Consider the following 18392-nt stretch of genomic DNA (forward strand, 5'->3'; position numbering starts at 1 on the left):
ACACAATTATTTTCAAGCAGATTACTTTATGTTGCTCAAACACGTTCTCTTTATCAGCGCACTGTTAAACTAATCAAAAACTCTCCACGCGAATATTTCCTTACAATAGCAGCACACACTACTGCTACCTGCAAAGCTCTCATTCTCAAATGACTTAGTGAATGAAAGGAAATGAAAAGCAGAGAAATAACAAGGAGAAATAATGAGAATTAGAAGATTCATGCAGTTCAGCTCTTTTAATCAGCCAGCCAGCTTGCTGGCAGCAAGGGATGGTTTCTGTGGAGGAAGTTTCTGTGGAGTGGGAATGCGGTCACCAGTGACTTGTCTTAGAGCTGCAGTAGGAAGCTGCTTGCTCTTCAGTTGTGTTTTAGCCAGGTTGTAATCCCTGGCATCAAAGTATTTTTGCCCTTTCTGCAATAGTTTCCTTAAGAAATCTAAACCTCCAGGCTTTTGTCCCAGATGACGATACCTTGGTTTTAATTTTGCTTCCTCGGCTTTCTCTGGACTCGTCACTTTATCTTCCATTGCCTTCTACTCCTCCATGGAGGCTGCCTTGGGGACCTCCATGGACATACTGCTTCCTCTTCCCCTGCTTCTTTTCATCAGAAGGATTCTATCAAGTATCAGGGTTAAAGACTCCAAGTCCAGGACTCTAAAGTGTGGGATACATACCTTGTTATAGCCATGAGATACTGGATTTGGAGATTTAAACCCCACACACCCTTGGTCAAAACCAAGCAAAGGAAGGAAATGTAACAATACAAAAACAAAGAAACAAAAAACCAAAAAAAACCATGAATCAGACTTGGTCAGCTCTGTGGTGACATTAAGGCCTGAGAGTGGAATAATGCAATTCACAAACTTCTCTTTTGTAACAATATTTAGGAACAGTGAATTTCTTCACTATAAATCAAGTGTAAGATCCTGACACTTATATGTAACACAGTGCAATCACATTTGGCTGTTCTGTGGCAAAGAGGAAAAGAGGGAACACTCAGAATCGCTGTAGCTTTGAACCTGCAAAATATTCTGCACACTTTCATATTCAGTACATGCCCCTCAAAAAAAATCAAGCCGTATATAGAAGTGAATGCAGTTAATCATCAGAATCCTCCTCTCCTCCTCACCCCTCATCCCTACACTTTGGTATCACTTTGATATGTATCCTTCCTGTTTGTATGTACATATACCTACACGCAGTATATACATGATTAGGTATTATCCTAACCATATCATTCTTGATTTGCCTTTCCTACTTAAAATTTCTATTGGCTACATAGTATTACATATGACAATTTCAGCACTCATTGAGGGGATACGTTTCATTGTATTTCACTTCTTTTTTATATTTTTAAACTATTATTTTTAATCTATACAAGTAAAACTTGCCCATATTTTTAAAAATTCAGACCATATAGATGTGTGTAAAATGAGAAACAAAAACATCTCCTACCTCTCATCCCCACCAACCACATCACTGCCACACCCATTACTCAGAGGTTTTTTATCAATACTTTTTTTGGTGGGGGGGTTTAAATTTTTTTTAACATTTATTTATTTTTGAGAGAAAGAGACACAGTGTGAGCAGGAGAGGGGCAGAGAGAAAGGGAGACACACAATCCAAAACAGGCTCCAGGCTCTGAGCTGTCAGCACAGAGCCCCAAGTGGGGCTCAAACTCTCGAGCAGTGAGATCATGACCTGAGCTGAAGTCAGATGCTTAACCCACTGAGCCACCCAGGGGCCCCAATAGTTTCTGTTTTAAATTCTACTACTGTTTACCACTGAAACTATATGTAATATATTTACACCCTTTTTTCTTGATTTATCAACTATAGATATTAGTTATTAACTCCTCATAATGAAAAATCAGGACCGTTTTATTTAAATTTGTAAATTCAGGGGTGCCTGGGTGGCTCAGTCAGTTAAGCATCCGACTTTTGATTTTGGCTCAGGCCATGATCTCATGGTTGGTCCTGGGATCAAGCCCTGAGTCAGGCTCCACGCTGATTGTCGAGCCTGTTTGGGATTCTCTCTCTCTGCCCCTCCCCTGCTCTTTCTCTCTCAAAATAAATAAATAAACATTTTGTAAAAATTAGTAAATTCAACACATGGATGAAAATGGAATACGGCATTTAGCTGTTGAATAATTCCAACCTGCTGCTAATAACGAATCATCTTTTGCGGTAACACAACCTGGTTGCTACAAACACTAGTTTAATTTGAGAAATACAGTAGTTTAGTAATAACTTGGATTTAGACACCGATAAACTCCTTCAGGGGACGGGAACGCCTCAGTTCACACCATGGTCCTGCTGCAGATTAACTCTGTGACTGTAAACACATTGCCAAACCTCACAGTGCCCTAGTTCCCTATCTCTTCAAGTAGGAATGATAACTATATCTCACAGATCTGAATAAGAATCAAATTAAATAAATTGTGCTTTTGAAAATGAGGCATCCTTAGTGCCTTTCCCTTTAGCCATCTGTGCCATTCCTGGAGCTGGTGCCCGGCAAACACGGCAGAGCCTGGCAGATAGGTCAGGCCGCGAGGTCAGGAATCCTCCCTGTGCCCATGCCTTGCTGCTTCTCAGGTTTCAAGCCCCTAAGAGATCTGATGGGATGGGGGTGCCAGCAGGAGTGGAAACTGAACCAGCGTTTGAGTTAGCAGGGTCTCTCATGTACCCCAAGAATGGGAAGTCCTAAAGCAAAACTAGAAGCTGCAAGCAGGAGAGATAGATGCCTGTTGCCAGGGGTGGTAGCAATAGAGGCACCAATCCCCTCAGCCTGGAGCAGGATTTAAGTATCTGACAGGGGACAGGGAGTGCGATGGGAGCAGCCGTGGATGTAGGAATCAGATTTCTAAGTTTCTGAGATAGTCCCAGGAATTAGGTCCCGGGACATGAGAGCAGAAGCGCCTGGTTGCAGACAGGAATATGTCATTGTCCTTGGTGACCCAACAGTCTTACATCGACTTAGCTCTCCGCCTTGGATTCCTCGTTAACTTAACTTGCACGAGGTAAGCTGACGATTTTATATTTCTTTCTGTAAATTATTGTCATTTCCTTTATTGTTTTAATTTTCATGTTAAGAAAAATTTCAAACACACAGAAGTAGGGAAATAATATAATTAGTATATAACATATGTAATGTACAAATAGTATAAAATACCCATTAACCAAATTCAATCATTATTATCAAGATTTTCCCACACCTGCTTCACTTAAAAATTTTTTTAAATGTTTATTTATTTTTGAGAGAGAGAGAGAGAGAGTGAGTATGAGCAGGGGAGGGGCAGAGAGAGAGGGAGACACAGAATCTGAAGCAGGCTGCAGGCTCTGAGCTGTCAACACAGAGCCTGATGCAGGGCTCGAACCCACAAACTGTGAGACCATGACCTGAATGGAAGTCAGACACTTAACTGACTGAGCCACCCAGGTGCCCCAAAACTAAAATATTTTAAAGCAGATAGATAGACCCAAGTCATTTCATCCCTACTCATTTCAGTATGGATCTTTAAAACATATGTACATGGGGCACCTGGGTGGCTCAGTCGGTTAAGCGTCCGACTTCAGCTCAGGTCACGATCTCGCGGTCCGTGAGTTCGAGCCCCGCGTCGGGCTCTGGGCTGGTGGCTCAGAGCCTGGAGCCTGCCTCCGATTCCGTGTCTCCCTCTCTCTCTGCCCCTCCCCCGTTCATGCTCTGTCTCTCTCTGTCTCAAAAATAAATAAAATGTTAAAAAAAATTTTAAAAAATAAATAAATGAAACATATGTACACTTTCCTACATACCCTCAATATTCTGCCTTGTATTTATTACTCTCTGTGAGCTAGTTAATAGGAGATGAATATATTCTCAGGGTGTCAACAAAATCAAGTTTCTGACTCTGATGCACAGCGAACGCACTGAGGTGGATGTGCCTGTGAGGACTCTTCTGGTCACCAGGATCCCTTTGTGTGAGCATGGTCTGAACTACAACAATCCAGGCACTCTCACTTCTCATGTGGCTACACACGCACACACTGTGCATACACAGACACACAGACACACACACATAAAACTAAAGCAGAAATGAAGTAAGCGCCTTCTACACAGTGAAACAGGCTGTCACTGCTGCAATTCTGGTAGGCCATCAAGATAAATGGGGATGCTACCCAGACAGAGAACACCAATGCAAAGGTATCATCTATGATGGCTTGGGAAAGAGAAAACAAGAATGTCAGAGAGCTAGGAAAGTACTGGCTGTTGGAAAGGGAACCGAAAACCATAAGCCACACTAACAGAGGCAGTATGTCATGCCAGAGAGAAATTCTGCTGGTTCCACCTTATCACTTCTATCCTGGTGTGTGAGAATCTCATTCATCTTCCCTTGCCTTCCTCGCCATACCCACTGGCCTCCTCCTGACCCATGGGTCCCCAAGGCAGTGATTTCATAGGAAGTTCTTCTCTTTCCCATCCTTTCTCTCCATCTTCCCTACCTCCAAGTCCTCCTCTCCAAATGCCTCTTCTATTAACTACCCAGTGCCTTAATTTTATTATTTCTTTCTTTCTTTCTTTAATTTTATTTGAGAGAGAGAGAGAAAAAGTGCGCACATGTGTGTAAGTGGGGGAGGGGCAGAGAGAGGGAAGAGAATTCCAAGCAGCCCCACACTGTCAGTGCAGAGCCTGACACAGGGCTCAACTTTACAGACTGTGAGATCATGACGTGAGCCGAAATCAAGACTCAGAAGCTTGAACGACTGAGCCACCCAGGTGCACCCCCCCACCCCCAATGTCTTCATTTTAAACTAATTTTAAGCACTAAAGACACATTTCTTTGGCCTAAGACACATTCAACACATAGCACAGTGTCTGGTATACAATCTCTGCTATGATCTGAATGTGTGTGTCCCCCAAAAGTCACCAGTTGGAATCCTAATGCCGAAGTGATGATGTTACAAGATGGAGATTTTGGGAGGTGATTATGACACAAGCCCTCATGAATGGGATTCATGTTCTTACAAAGGAGGTCCCACAGACCTCCCTACCCTCCCTACTCTGTGAGGACACAGTGAAAAAGCAATGGCTATGAATCGGGAAGAGGGTCCTCACCAGAAGATGACCCTGCTAGTGCCTTCATCTTGGACTTTTTTTTGTTTGTTTATTTATTTATTTTGAGAGAGAGAGAGAGAGAGAGAGAGAGCGAGAGCAAGCAGGGGAAGGGCAGAGAGAGAGAATCCCAAGCAGGCTCTGCACTGTCAGCATAGAGCCTGACATGGGGCTTGAACCCATGAACCGTGAGGTCATGACCTGAACTGAAACCAAGAGTCAGATGGTCAACTGACTGAGCCACCCAGGTGCCCCTTGATCTAGGACTTCTAAGCCTCCAGAACTGTGAGAAGTAGATTTCTGCTGTTTCTATGACACCCAGCCTGTGGTATTTTGTTATAGCAGCCCAAACGGAGTGAGATAGCCTGTTGAGAAATATTGGTTAGGGGCACCTGGGTGGCTCAGTAGGTTAAGTGTCTAGTTCAAGCCCCACATCCGACTCTGTGCCAATGGTGCGGAGCCTGCTTGAGATTCTTCTGTCTCCCTCTCTCTCTCTGCCCCTCCTGCTTGCTCTCTATCTCTCTCTCAAAAACAAACAAACAAACAAACAAACAAACAAACTTAAAAAAATAGGCATATTGGCTGGATGGACGGATAATGAGTGGTTTTAAGCGAAAGGGTAATACTTTAAAACCCACATGAGTTCTGATGGAACTTTGCTATGACACTGAGGAGCCATTAGCCAAAATGGGCAACTAGTCATCATAGCTAGCTGTTCACTCAGGAGGTTACAAGAGTGAAAATGTGATACACGTGCCTTTCCCAGCACCATCAGCTACCAAGCATAAGAAGGGAAGAAAATGTCAGGATGGAAAGATGATGGGCACTGGGCTGGGGGAAACCTGAATGCAAACCTTGAGTCCACCATCTTCTAATAACGTGGCTTTCAATAAATTATTTAAAAGACTTCATTTATCCTTGGGTGCCTGCGTAGTTCAGTAGGTTAAGTATCCGGCTGTTGAATCTGGCTCGGGTCATGATCTCAGGGTCATGGGACAGAGCCCTGCATGGGGCTCTGTGCTGGGCATACAGTCTGCTTGAGAGTCTCTCTCTCTCCCTCTCTCTCTCTCTCTCTTGTGTCCCTGCTCCTCCCCCTACTCTGCTCTCATACACACACACACTCTCTCTCTCTCAAAAAAAATTTCATTTATCCCATGTATAAAATGGGGATAATAGTATCCACTATGCAAGGCTGTTATAAGGATTAAATTAAATGATGTATTTAATTAAAGTTCCTAGCACAGTGCTTAACACATTTTGGGCTCAAAATCTTGTAATTTTTATGACATGATAATTATTATCATTAAGAAATCTCTGGAGAGAACCTAGGAAGTTATGGTTTATTTGTGAAATAAGCATGGTAAACACTTAAAGTTAACTTTAGACAAAGATGGTCAAATGGTATCTGTAAAAAGAAAAATTAATTTACTTAATTTTTGAGGAAGTAAATAGTGTGTAGGTAAAAGGGAACTGCTTTATATTTTCTACCTTAACACCTTAAAAAACCTTTGACAGATTTCCAAAGGAGAGGCTGAAATAAAAGTCACATAAGATTGGAATGTTTTGTGAGGCCATAAGGAACTAAGCAAACATAAGCAAACATAAGGAAGCAAAAACAATGGGTGGAGCCTGTTGATTCCAGCCAGGGGAGGGAACTAGAGGGCCCAAGTGACAGGTCTTAGAAAGGCAGCAGATATATGAAGGGTGTGCTCATCATATTTCTAATTCTGGGTTTCTCGAAGGAAACAGTGCAGTTCTCTTCAGGCAGGTGGAGTCCTATGCACTTGGGATATCTGAGCAAGTGGTAGTTAGACATCAGACAACCATAGAGTTGACAGCAATGAGACGAAGTGGGGAAGGAGCCTGACATTAATCTAACAGTGACTGGAGCAAGCCATGTGCCAGTTACATCTTCTCATTTAAGTCACCACAACCCACTGATAGTAACTCTTATCTCCGTTTGACAGAGAAGGAAACTGAAGCTCAAAGAGATCTTAAAATTCAAGGTCTCTCTGCTAATAAGGGGAGGGAGCTATTATAGACAACAATGCCCAGCCAATAAGCTGAGGTCTGCTGTGGATCTGGTTCCTCTGTTCAACAAATGCTTTATTGAGCACCTACTGCGTGCCAGGCACAGGGTCAGGTGCAGGAGATATGAGCAAAGATAGCCCCCAGTCTCATGGAGCATAAAGCCTAACAAGGGAGTGAGAAGCAGCCACTAGTCAAATAATGCCACTAATGAAGATAAATTTACAAAGTGAGACATGAGCATATGTAACAAATGGACTTGTCTAGACTTGGGGTGGGATGGATGCCATGGGGGAGAGTGGCTCTAGACTTTATCTAGAATTGAGTAGGTAAAGGAGTGGTGAAAAAAACCATGCCATATAAGGCAACTGCAATTACAATGTATATCACTTATATGTATAAGTGATCAGGAGGAGGGAATGAGCAGTGAAATCTCGAACAACACTTCTAACTAGTGATGAGTCTAGATCATGGCCAGCAAACTACAGCCCACAAGCCAAATCCAGCCTACACCTGTTTTTGTGCATCCCTTGAGCTAAGAATGGTTTCTCCATTTTTAAATGGTTGACAAAAATCGAAACAAGACTAATATTTTGTGGCAGGTGAAAAGTATACGAAATTCACATTTCAGTGTCCAGTGTTTTATGGGAACATAGCCATACTCATTTGCTTATTATCACCTACGGCTGCTTTCACAAGGGCAGAAGTGAGCAAATTCGACCAGCACCAAGGTATTGCTGCAAACTGGAAATTATTTATTATCTGGCCCTTTATAGAAAAAGTTTGCCAATCCTTGGGCTAGTCAGAAGAGCCTATAAATCTGACTCTGTGGTCAGACAACTGACAAGTGAGCTTTAGTGGGAACAAGTGCAAAGTAATGCACTTTGGGATAAAAATATCCCGACTATTTATAAAATGAAGACAGGGCTCTGAGCTGCGAGGTCACAACTCAGAACTAAGCACAACTGGGAGAACTAAAGGCAGTAACAGTAATACTAAGTGATAAAAATCAGCACGCCATGGATGGAAGTGGTTATCTGAAGACTTTACCAGATGGGGGCCTGGGGAATGATTTCAGAAAGACTAAACTAAAATTGAACCAAGAAGAAAGGCTATATTCTTTTCACTTTCGCTCGAAAGTTATATATAGATATCAACAGCCTGTATGGAATCTGGGGGGGGGGGGGGATTAGTAATAAAGAATTAGAACTTATGCTGTATATACAGGACTAATCAGGGGTGGGTTATCATCTAGACTTTGTCTTATCCAATTCTATAGCTTCAGTGCCTACTTTAGTGACTGGCATATGATAAACACTCAAATAACATTTGTGGAAGGGAAGAAAGAAAGAGAAGAAGGAAAGAGGAAAGGGAAGGAAGGGGCACCTGAGAGGCTCAGTTGGTTAAGTGTCCAACTTTGGCTCAGGTCATGATCTTGCCATCTGCCAGTTTGAGCCCCACATCCGGCTCTCTGCTGTCAGTGCTGCCTGCTTCAGGTCCTCTGTGCCCCTCTCTCTCTGCCCCTCCCCCACTCATGCACATGTGTGTGTATGTGCACTCTCTCTCAAAAATAAACTTTTTTAAGTTTAAAAACAAAAGGGAGGGAAGAAAGAAGGGAAGGAGAGGAGGAAAGAGGGAAAGAAGGAGGGAAATTGGGCAGAATCCATTGGGTTTGAAAGCTGAATGGCAGTTAGCCAGACACTGAGAAGGAGGAAGAACACCCCAGCAGGGAAAAAGGAACACAAAAGGCCAGGAGAGGCCATGAGGCCTGTAAATGATGTCACTGAAACCCCCCAGCCACCTTTGTTCTAGCTGTAAGGTAACTTGGTTTCTCATATTCACTGGTCCTGTGAAGAGGGCATCCAGGGCAGTAAGAGAGTTGTACCCAGGATAATTAAGCAATCAACCACACAGTAATTTACTCAGTCTCTTGGGGCAGTCTGGCATACACTGACTTCCCCAGCCTCACCCTCAGGCAGAGTTTCCATACCTGCAAAGTTACAGAACTGACTTGGGAACTCCACGGCTCTAACAGGGTCATGGTACCTTGGGGGTCCTATCTGAGGTGGTTGGCCTCCCTCTCAGACACCTTTGACCTCTTCCATTTCACTGTAACAGGAGTCACATCCTGAGAATTCCCTGAGAACACCCAGCCCAGTGTGCTGCAGGGCCCAACAGGAATAAGGTGTCTTGCCCAGGTAAGATACTCTCCCTGCCCAGCAATATCACAGTTACAGAATCTATTCTTGCTACAAGGTAAACTCATCCCAGTAAACTGTGGTCTCAGGTCTTGGAAATACCCTCCATCCCGAGTAAATCAGGACAGCTGGTTGCCTGCCAGACCGGTTCCTCATTTACAATGGGCTTCTTACCCTACTGTTCCCCAGACTTCACCTGGACCTGCTCCAGAGTTTCTGCTACCTTAAGCCCACTGTAGAGGCAGCTTTTAGGCAACATGCCTGAGCAATGGAAACCTCAGTAAGGTAAAAGGGCCCACAGTGACCACTAGGCTAAATGCAAATAGGCCCATTAGGTGACCCCCCTCAAAATAGCCTTAAGACCTAGTTGACAACTGAGCTACTTACAATGGGGCACAGGTACCAAAAAAAAGGTACCAAAATTCCACACATTCTCATACCTCCCCACCTTCCCCCCTTAACTACACCCCACCCCCCCACCCACAGCCCCCTATCAAACAGTCTCTCCTTTGCTGTCCTGCCTGTAGCTCCCTTGCGGTGTATTTAATAAACTTCTATCTCCTTTGTTCTGCCCAGGGTGAATTCTTTCACCACCCACATCACAGGCCTCCACCCAATTGGGTTGCCCCACACCCACACTCAGAATATTCAGAGTAGCTCCTTCTTGGGGTGTGGGGGGGAAGCTCACAGTGTGGGCTGGGTGGGTCACTGGGAACAGGATTAAGATCAGAGACTGGGAAACTGAGAAGGGGTTCCCAAGGAACCTCAGCTGCTGGAGAGTTGGTTGTTAAGACACCTGTCTTTCGTCTGTGTCTATTTGTTTCTGTGCATACAATGAGGATTAGACAGTATCTAGTATCAGGAAAAAACTCTCATTCTCATCGTTTCCAGTATTCTGAGGTGAGGAAGGCCTACTAATGGGAAGACTGCCTTAAAGCCTATTTGTAAGTGAGTAGAATGTGAGTTAGTAAAATATAAATAACAAAGAGGAGAGTAAAACTTGGTTGATCAGTATAAAACAGCTGTAATAATTACAGTAATTTAGGGGCGCCTGGGTGGCGCCGTCGGTTAAGTGTCCGACTTCAGCCAGGTCACGATCTCGCGGTCCGTGAGTTCGAGCCCCACATCGGGCTCTGGGCTGATGGCTCAGAGCCTGGAGCCTGTTTCCAATTCTGTGTCTCCCTCTCTCTCTGCCCCTCCCCCGTTCATGCTCTGTCTCTCTCTGTCCCAAAAATAAATAAACGTTGAAAAAAAAAAATTTTAATAATTACAGTAATTTATACCTAATTACCATATGGCATAGTGATTATGAGGCATTACCCGGTCATGTAAAACATACACCAAGATCTTTGTGATTAGGGTACTAACATCTGCTCATTCAAGCATGCTCCTATCTATAGTCATTTTAAAACCATTAGAGGTCATTTAGGTTGGCTTGGTCTTGGGTTTTTTGCTTCAGGGAATACAAGTTAAACAACAGGTGAATTTATTACATTTGATTCTGGGAAGATCCATATAAGGATACTTCTAAAAAAAATAATTAATGCCACCTTTATTTATAAAGGAATTCTGGGAAAAACTCAAAGCACTTTGCAGATTTTAATCTAATTAATCCTCACAATAACCCTGGGAGGGAGTTTTTATACAATGGCCTTCATTGTTTAAAGCCACCAGTTCTAAGAGGTCACAAGAGTCACTTTGTCCGCAGTTGCTTCTCTGTCTTGGTTTAATTCATAAAGGTTATAATGTTCTCTGAAATAAGTCTACTGTAAGTATAAACTGAGTATTAGTGTTTTAATCATCTCCAATCAGTATGAGACAGATTAATCTCACCACTAAGAATTTCTTAGAAATTAAACATCAGTTTCAAGAAATACAAATGTTTTTTAGAGGGGAATTTAAAGTTATGAATGAACTATGATTAAAGTATTTTTTCTTTCTTTCTTTTTTCTTTCTTTCTTTCTTTTTTTAATGTTTATTTATTTTGAGAGAGAGCACGAACTAGGGAGAGGCAGAGAGAGAGAGAGAAAGAAAATCCCAAGCAGGTTTGACGCTGTGAGTGTCGAACCCAATGGCGGGCTCGATCCCATGAACCGCAAGATCATGACCTGAGCCAAAATCCAGAGCAGATGCTTAAATGACTGAGGCACCCAGGTGCCCCAGATGGTATGGTTTTTAATAGCTCTCTCTAGTAAAGTAAGGGAATGTTTTCACATGCAAAATTTCATTGGATTCTTACAGTGTTCCTGTGACAGAGGTAGGACAAATACTATTTTCCACTTTTACAGCCAAGAAAATGAGTTCAGCAACAGTATGGTGCTGGGGATCACTGTGAAAAGATGGCAAAATTAGAGGCTGAAGGAACTTCTCTTGTCTGTGATGGATTCCTAAAGCATGTCCAAAATCAGCGTTCCACCCTCACCTTCAAGCTGTTACCTCCAGACTCCAGGGCGGGTGTGCTTATGTCTTAAACCCATCCCAGCTCCTATTCCCTCTAATTTTAGCCAGATATGGTTAGAGAAATTCACAGGTACATTTCCTTTAAAAAGTAAAGAAAGACAAAGCAAAGGTATGAAAACAATGAACTTGATTGTTTTAGCTCACAGGTTGGTTTTCCTGACAGATACATGGGTGTGGCCCAGAGACCCTCTCCTTTATCTACTCACTGTCCAAGAAGGCAACTTGCCTGTCCTTGGGCAATTCTCTTACCTACTTTGCATCCTTCTCTTCCCCTGGAGGAGGGGTTAAACTGACTCTCCAGCCACTCTGTTAGCATAGCACTCCATAGAAAGAAGAAATTATTATACTCCCCATAGTTGTGTATCACATCACTAGCCCTTGTCCATTTGTATCTGATAGCTTTCAACCCCTCCTGAAAAAGATAAGGAGTCACATTCCAAATGCATCCTTTGGAAATCTCCTACAATCATCTATTCCAATGGAGAAAGGAATTCTCAGGTTGGGAATATGCAACATGTGAGCCTGTCAAGTAAGTGGCACCTTTCCCCATACCTCGATTTTTAAAAACTTTTCCACTTTTTCCTTTCCTTTCCAAGAAGGATTTCACAGGGTGATGTTGAAGTCTCAAGGTGCTGGCAAGTCTTTGATATATGGAACAGGGATTTCTCCCAGCACACCTGAAGGAGTCTAGGTGCTTTTCTGCACATCATTCCATTTGTGTGTGAAACTGAGAGGACAGTGCAGGCTAGTGGTTGAGAGCTTGAGCTCTGAAACCAAACTGATCTGGAATTGAACTCCTGCTCTGTTTTTTAGCTGCATGACTCCAGTCAATTTACTTCACTTCCCTGAGACTCTATGTCTTCATCTACTTAAAAAAAATATGAGCTGTCATCGATTGAGCACTTACTATGTGCTAGGAACTACATATGCTATGTTTTACATGCTTTACATGCATCATCTCATTGAATCCTCACCACAGCCTCGTGAAGTGGGTACTCTTATCATCTCCATTTTATATGTAAGAAAATTGAAGCACAGATTGGTTAGTTTTCCAGAGATGATATAACTAAATGGTGAAACCAGGATACAAATATGGTCAGACTTTAAGACCCATGCTTTGAATTCTTAACTTCCCCTCTAATGGAAATCAGGTCCCCTGCAGAGGTGCTTGGTGCATAAACAAGCCCCAAGTAAATGTTAGCTGTGGTATTATTTTCAACATTGTCATTTGTCCCAAGAGATATCTGGGCCACAAAACAGGTTTTGAGAAAGGATATTTGGGGGCTATTCTCGTTGACTGCTGGAGTGTGTGTCTTGCAAATGTCAGACTTCTGGTATTACCTAAACAGTTTGTGTGTTAGGAGTTACCTGGGTAAGAAATAGGATAAATGGTTGGCAACTTTTTCTATTTGCCCATGCAAAAAAGTTCTTCAACTGGAAAGAAGTATTAAGTCTCTTATAAAAGAATGGCATGGTGAGGAATAGCTAGCTGAATTGCAGGCAGTACCCAGATTATAAATGGATTATTTTTCAAAAGTTCATTTGTCTGTTGTTATAAATTCTGAATACATAGAAATAAGGTTGCAAATTCCAAGACTATTCACAGAAGTCTATTTATTTAGCCCATTTTAAAGTTCAGTGATAGAAATCATGCCACTAGCCCAAGGACAGGCCTAGGAACAAGGGCGCGCGTGATAAAAGAATAAGAAAAGTGTCTTTCCTGGTACAGAGCAAAGTTGAGATTGAGTATATTCATTATCTATTGCTGTGTAACGAATTATCCCCAAACTTACCATACTAAAACAATGAACATTATTATCTCAGTCTCTGTGGGTCATCTGGGAGTGGCTTAGATGGGAGCTTCTGCTCAGGATCTCTCATGGGGTTTCAGTCAACATCTCCTGGGCTAAAAACATCTGAAGGTTTAACTAGGGTGGAGGACCTGCTTCCAGTACGGCTCATTCACATCGCTGCTGGCAGGAGGTCTCCATTCTCATCACATGGGCCTTTCCTTGGGGCTGCTTGAGTTCCTCGTGACATGGTAACTCTGGCTTCTCCCAGTGCAAGTGATCCAAGAGAGAACAAGCAGGCAACTACAGTGCCTCTTATGACCTAGTCTTTTAAGTCATCTACTGTCACTTATGTCACATTCTATTCCTTGTAAGCCATTATGCTATTCAATAAGAGCAGCTCACATTCACTGGGAGGGAGATTAAGCTCTACCTCTGGATGGGACAAGTATCTGAATTTGTGAACATACATTAAAATCACTATATAGTTTTTGTTATCCACCCATCACTCTGTCCAGATACCCAGCGATACAAAATAGTAAAAATAAATGGGGACGCAGAACTGCACCCCTTCCCAACAAAGCTTACTGTAAGTACCCAAAACAATCCATGCTCCTGCCTCAACTTTCCTTGAAAACATCTATCCCCTTTCCTTGGATGGAATCCTATTTGAAGAACTCATACTAAAGAGAGAGCAATCACACTCCTGACATAGTTGCTTTGTTCATTTATCTTTCTCACTAGCAGAATTTCAAGCAGTATAACAAATGAAAAACCACTAACCTACTCCCAAATTGGGTGGATTAAGATATTTGGGGTTAGGAAAGCACTACTCACTAAGCACTCTCCCTTCAGCTGATAATGAACTGAGGGCCCTGATTATTGAATAATTTCCTAGGTAAGACTTCCCTCCCGGGTCTTGGGAACCATGGGATCTCTGATCCAGGTTTCCTAACCTGACTCCCATGGCTGAAGCTCTGTGGGGATATGGTGGGCATTCAAAAGTGAAAGGATTGCTGGGGAGTTCAAAGGCAGTTGGTGCTCTTGCACCCAAGGCATGCAAGATTCGAAAGTGCATTCTAAATCTTCAGAGGGAAATGATGTTCCATGTGACTTTTATTGCAGATTTTGTAACTTGAAATTTGGCAATCCATGTAGACTACTATCCAAATATGACATCCATTAACACAGGATAAATAGAGGAGTTTGCACTACAAGTCAACTCTGAGTGGAAGCTAGGGGGTTGATCTATGAGTTCTCCTGACAGTGTTGCTGTTTTAAATCTTACTTGAGTCTTAAACCCATTTAGAACATGATGAAAGCTAGGGGACTTGACTCAAGAAAACCCATATAAGCCACAATATTTTGCACATGAATTTAAGGCTTCCAGAAGCCCCTAAAACCCATTCAAGGGCTCTGGATTAAGAATCTCTTAGACTTTCAAGGGAGAAGAGGAGTGGGGAGGCCTATTGCCATTCCATTCTGCTATTATTTTTTAAAGTTTATTTATTTGAGAGAGAGAGAGCGAGACAGAGGGACAGAGCATGAGCAGGAGGGGCAGAGAGAGGGAGACACAGAATCCAAAGCAGCTCCAGGCTCAGAGCTGTCAGCACAGAGCCCAACACGGGTCTGAAACTCCAAGCTCATGACGTGAGCTGAAGTCAGGCTTAACCCACTGAGCCGCCCAGGCACCCCTCCATGTTACTATTAAAAGTTAAATCTTTAAAAAAAAATTTTTTTTTTAGATATTTATTTTTGAGAGAGAGAGAGAGAAAGAGCGCATGAGTGTGAGCAGGGGATGGGCAGAGACAGAGGGAGTCACAGAACCTGAAGCAGGCTCCAGGCTCAGCTGTCAGCACAGAGCCCTAAGCAGGGCTGGAGCCCAGGAACCACGAGATCATCCGAGAGATCCTGAGCTGAGCTGAAGTCAGACGCTTAACTGAGCCACACCCAGACGCCCCAAAACTTAAATCTAAATCAGAAACTGCTTCTCAGAACTTCTTTTAAATTTGTGGTTGTTAACAGAACCAAAGGCCAAAACGAACACCCCTACTAGATTTTCTGCTTGGGTTTAGTCTATGTTATATGGAGGGAGAAGGGACACTAAGCGAACACACAGGATAACACATACTTGCTGAAAAGCAATAGTAAATCTAAAGCAGGCCATAGAACTGCTGACCATAAGCTTTGCTTGCCCTCTCACCCGTGCAGCAAATTTTGTCAACTTGCCAGAGAAGCAGCAACTCGAAGAAAGCAAGCTGCTTAGTTTCTCACTTAGCAAGAAAGCACAAATTCGTTTTCTGCCCAGGATCCGCAACAGAGATCCTGCCCCGAGATTCCTGAGGCCCTCTAGGGTGGAGCGACCTCCCGCAGCAACGCCCAGCCCCAGGCGGGCGGGACCGTTCGAATCTACCCACTCGGACCGCAGGCCCCGGCTCCATCCGCTAGCGGCTCTCCGCCTGGGGAGGCGACAGTGCGGCACCAGAGACTGGGGCTTCCCTGTGAGTGCCCCTCGGGCAGAGCCGGGCGCGCGGGGCTCCGCAGCCGAGACTGGGGCTACGGGCGGGAGGCGGAGGACTGGATGCGGCACGAGCCCCTGCCCCGCCCCTTTGCGGGCGCCGCAGCCCTGCGCCGCGGGCCTGCGTGGGCTCGTGCGGACCCCTCCTTCGCGCTCCTCGCCTGCGGCCGCTGCGGCGCACGCGCGCGGCCTCGCGCAGGGCGGGGAGAGGCGGCGGCCCCCGGCGGCCGGCCCCGAACCTGTCAGACTCGGGAAGCCGGCCTGGAGTTGCGGGCGCGGCAGGCGCGAGGACGGCCCCGCTCCCCGCCCGGCCCCGGGCCGAGCTGCGCGAGTCGGCCCCGCCGAGCCGGCCGGCCGGGGGCGGGGAGATGAGCGGCGGCCCCGCGGCAGCGCCCCAGGTAGATGCGCCGCCCCCTCGCGGAGCCCCGGAGCCTCCGGGCCGGCCTGGCGCCCCCCGCCGCCCCGGGCTTCGGAACTTGTGGGCAGTATTGGGGCGCCTTTAATTTATAGCGTGTTTCGTTTTCCACAGGATGGGGAGGGACGCGCGGCAGTGCCATCGGGAACTGGCTCTCCGGTGAAGTAGGAGCCGCCGGCCGGCCGCCTGCACCGAGCCATTCCGCGCCGCGGCCGCTCAGCCTCTGCCATGGCCGGATCCGGCGCGTGGAAGCGTCTCAAATCTCTGCTACGGAAGGATGATGCGCCGCTGTTTTTAAATGACACCAGCGCCTTTGACTTCTCGGACGAGGTGGGGGACGAGGGGCTTTCTCGGTTTAACAAACTTCGAGTTGTGGTGGCCGATGATGGTTCTGAAATCCCAGAAAGGCCTGTTAACGGGGCGCACCCGGCCCTCCAGGCCGACGATGATTCCTTACTGGACCAGGACTTACCTTTGACCAACAGTCAGCTGAGTCTGAAGGTGGACCCCTGTGACAACTGCAGCAGACAGCGAGAGTTACTGAAGCAGAGAAAGGTGAAAACCAGGTTGACCATTGCTGCCGTTCTTTACTTGCTTTTCATGATTGGAGAACTTGTAGGTGAGTTGTGTGGCCAACTCACTTTCCATTTACCTTGTCCGGAGGGTTGTTGTCAAGCTTTAGCTACACAGGATTTGAGGTTTAAACGTTCTTTTCGGGAAGTTTGTTATTTATCAGTATACCGATCTGGTGATATGGAAAGGCCACACGGTTCCAAAGTGCAGATCAACCTAAGTACAACATAAACTTTCAGAGATAACTGACATTTTCTTCCAGTTCTCCAAACACCGTGACATCTACTGTAAAGCTAAGGACATGAGCTTCATCGTATATCATTTAACTTCCTCTTTAAAAAAAATTTTTAAAAATAATAATCGCCAGGTTAATTTTTGCAACCTTTAAAAATAGTAAATGACCTAGAATAACTTAGAATCATAAAATTATGAAGGTATGAAGTGACCTTACTGAACACCTGCTTTACTTTCTTTTTCACACTTAAGGAATCTGAGGGCCCAAAAGAGGTGTAAATAAGTTGTGAGGACACTTAGCTGGTTAGTGAAAGAGCCACATCTACAGTCCCGGTCTCTATTTTGTGTGTGTGTGTGTGTGTGTGTGTGTGTGTGTGTGTGTGTGTCTGCATTTGACCTCAGGGGTCTCTTCATACTCTTTCCTTTTGTATTTATAGCCAAGAGATTTTCAGAATTAGATACTACTAACCTTTAAAGTGTTTCATTATAGTGAGGATCTGAAAGGAAACAGACGGCTCCCCCAGGGTTTATGAACTTGGTTTTTTCACTTTTTAATTACTCAAGTAATACATTCTCACTATAAAATACATTCTTAGAGATTAATTTCACAGTCACATTAGTGTAATTGCTAACTTCTCTTAGTGACAGTTTACAAAGTGACATAAAAGCAAGGATGTTATTCTGCCATGTTTCTTAACGAGGACCCATGATGAGAATAGAGGTGGCAGTCCAGATTAAGATGCTGGCTGGAGGTTGTATGTGGGAAAATTATATACATTTCCTACTTCATTTTATACCTCCTCCCCAGTCCTCACTTCAGCCATGCTGGCCTTCTTTGTCCCTATGGCTTACAAAGCTCTTTACTGTCCCTAAGGCCTTCAGACTAGCTGATCCCTCTACCTCAGTGGCTCTCAAACTTTTTTGATCTCACTATATAGTAAGAAATACACTTAACACTGTGCCTGGTTGGGCATGCATGCATACATATGTAGGCATGTATGTGTACACACACACACACACACACACACGTATTATATAGCATATATATGTATAATTAAGACAAAAGTCTTATTTCTTGTGATGCATTCTA

General features: G+C 44.3%; 2 protein-coding genes across 7 annotated transcripts in view; one reads left to right on the forward strand and one right to left on the reverse strand.

Moving 5' to 3' along the window:
* Nucleotides 1-234: 234 nt before the first annotated feature.
* LOC125167524 (cAMP-regulated phosphoprotein 19-like) lies at nucleotides 235-13878 on the reverse strand. The gene is made up of 2 exons (XM_047861734.1): nucleotides 13566-13878; nucleotides 235-652 (listed from the first exon to the last, which is right to left on the reverse strand). Exon 2 carries the CDS (start codon nucleotides 523-525, stop codon nucleotides 241-243), a length of 285 nt encoding a protein of 94 aa, XP_047717690.1. The 5' UTR covers nucleotides 526-652; nucleotides 13566-13878; the 3' UTR covers nucleotides 235-240.
* A 2116-nt stretch (nucleotides 13879-15994) lies between these two features.
* SLC30A4 (solute carrier family 30 member 4) overlaps nucleotides 15995-18392 on the forward strand; it is a 31146-nt gene continuing 28748 nt past the window's right edge. For 3 of the 6 annotated variants that reach the window (XR_007152811.1, XR_007152814.1, XM_047861731.1), the window contains exons 1-2: nucleotides 16342-16478; nucleotides 16610-17114. Coding sequence is in view for 2 of the 6 variants with exons in the window: in XM_047861731.1 (XP_047717687.1) it covers nucleotides 16724-17114 (391 nt within the window). In the remaining 4 variants the exon portion in view is untranslated. Of the gene's footprint in view, nucleotides 16064-16339; nucleotides 16479-16507; nucleotides 17115-18392 lie in introns of those variants that run through there. The other 3 variants (XR_007152813.1, XM_047861732.1, XR_007152812.1) reach the window with 3 other exon arrangements.

This window comes from Prionailurus viverrinus, chromosome B3 (assembly GCF_022837055.1).
Source record: "Prionailurus viverrinus isolate Anna chromosome B3, UM_Priviv_1.0, whole genome shotgun sequence".
NCBI classification, from domain to species: domain Eukaryota; kingdom Metazoa; phylum Chordata; class Mammalia; order Carnivora; family Felidae; genus Prionailurus; species Prionailurus viverrinus.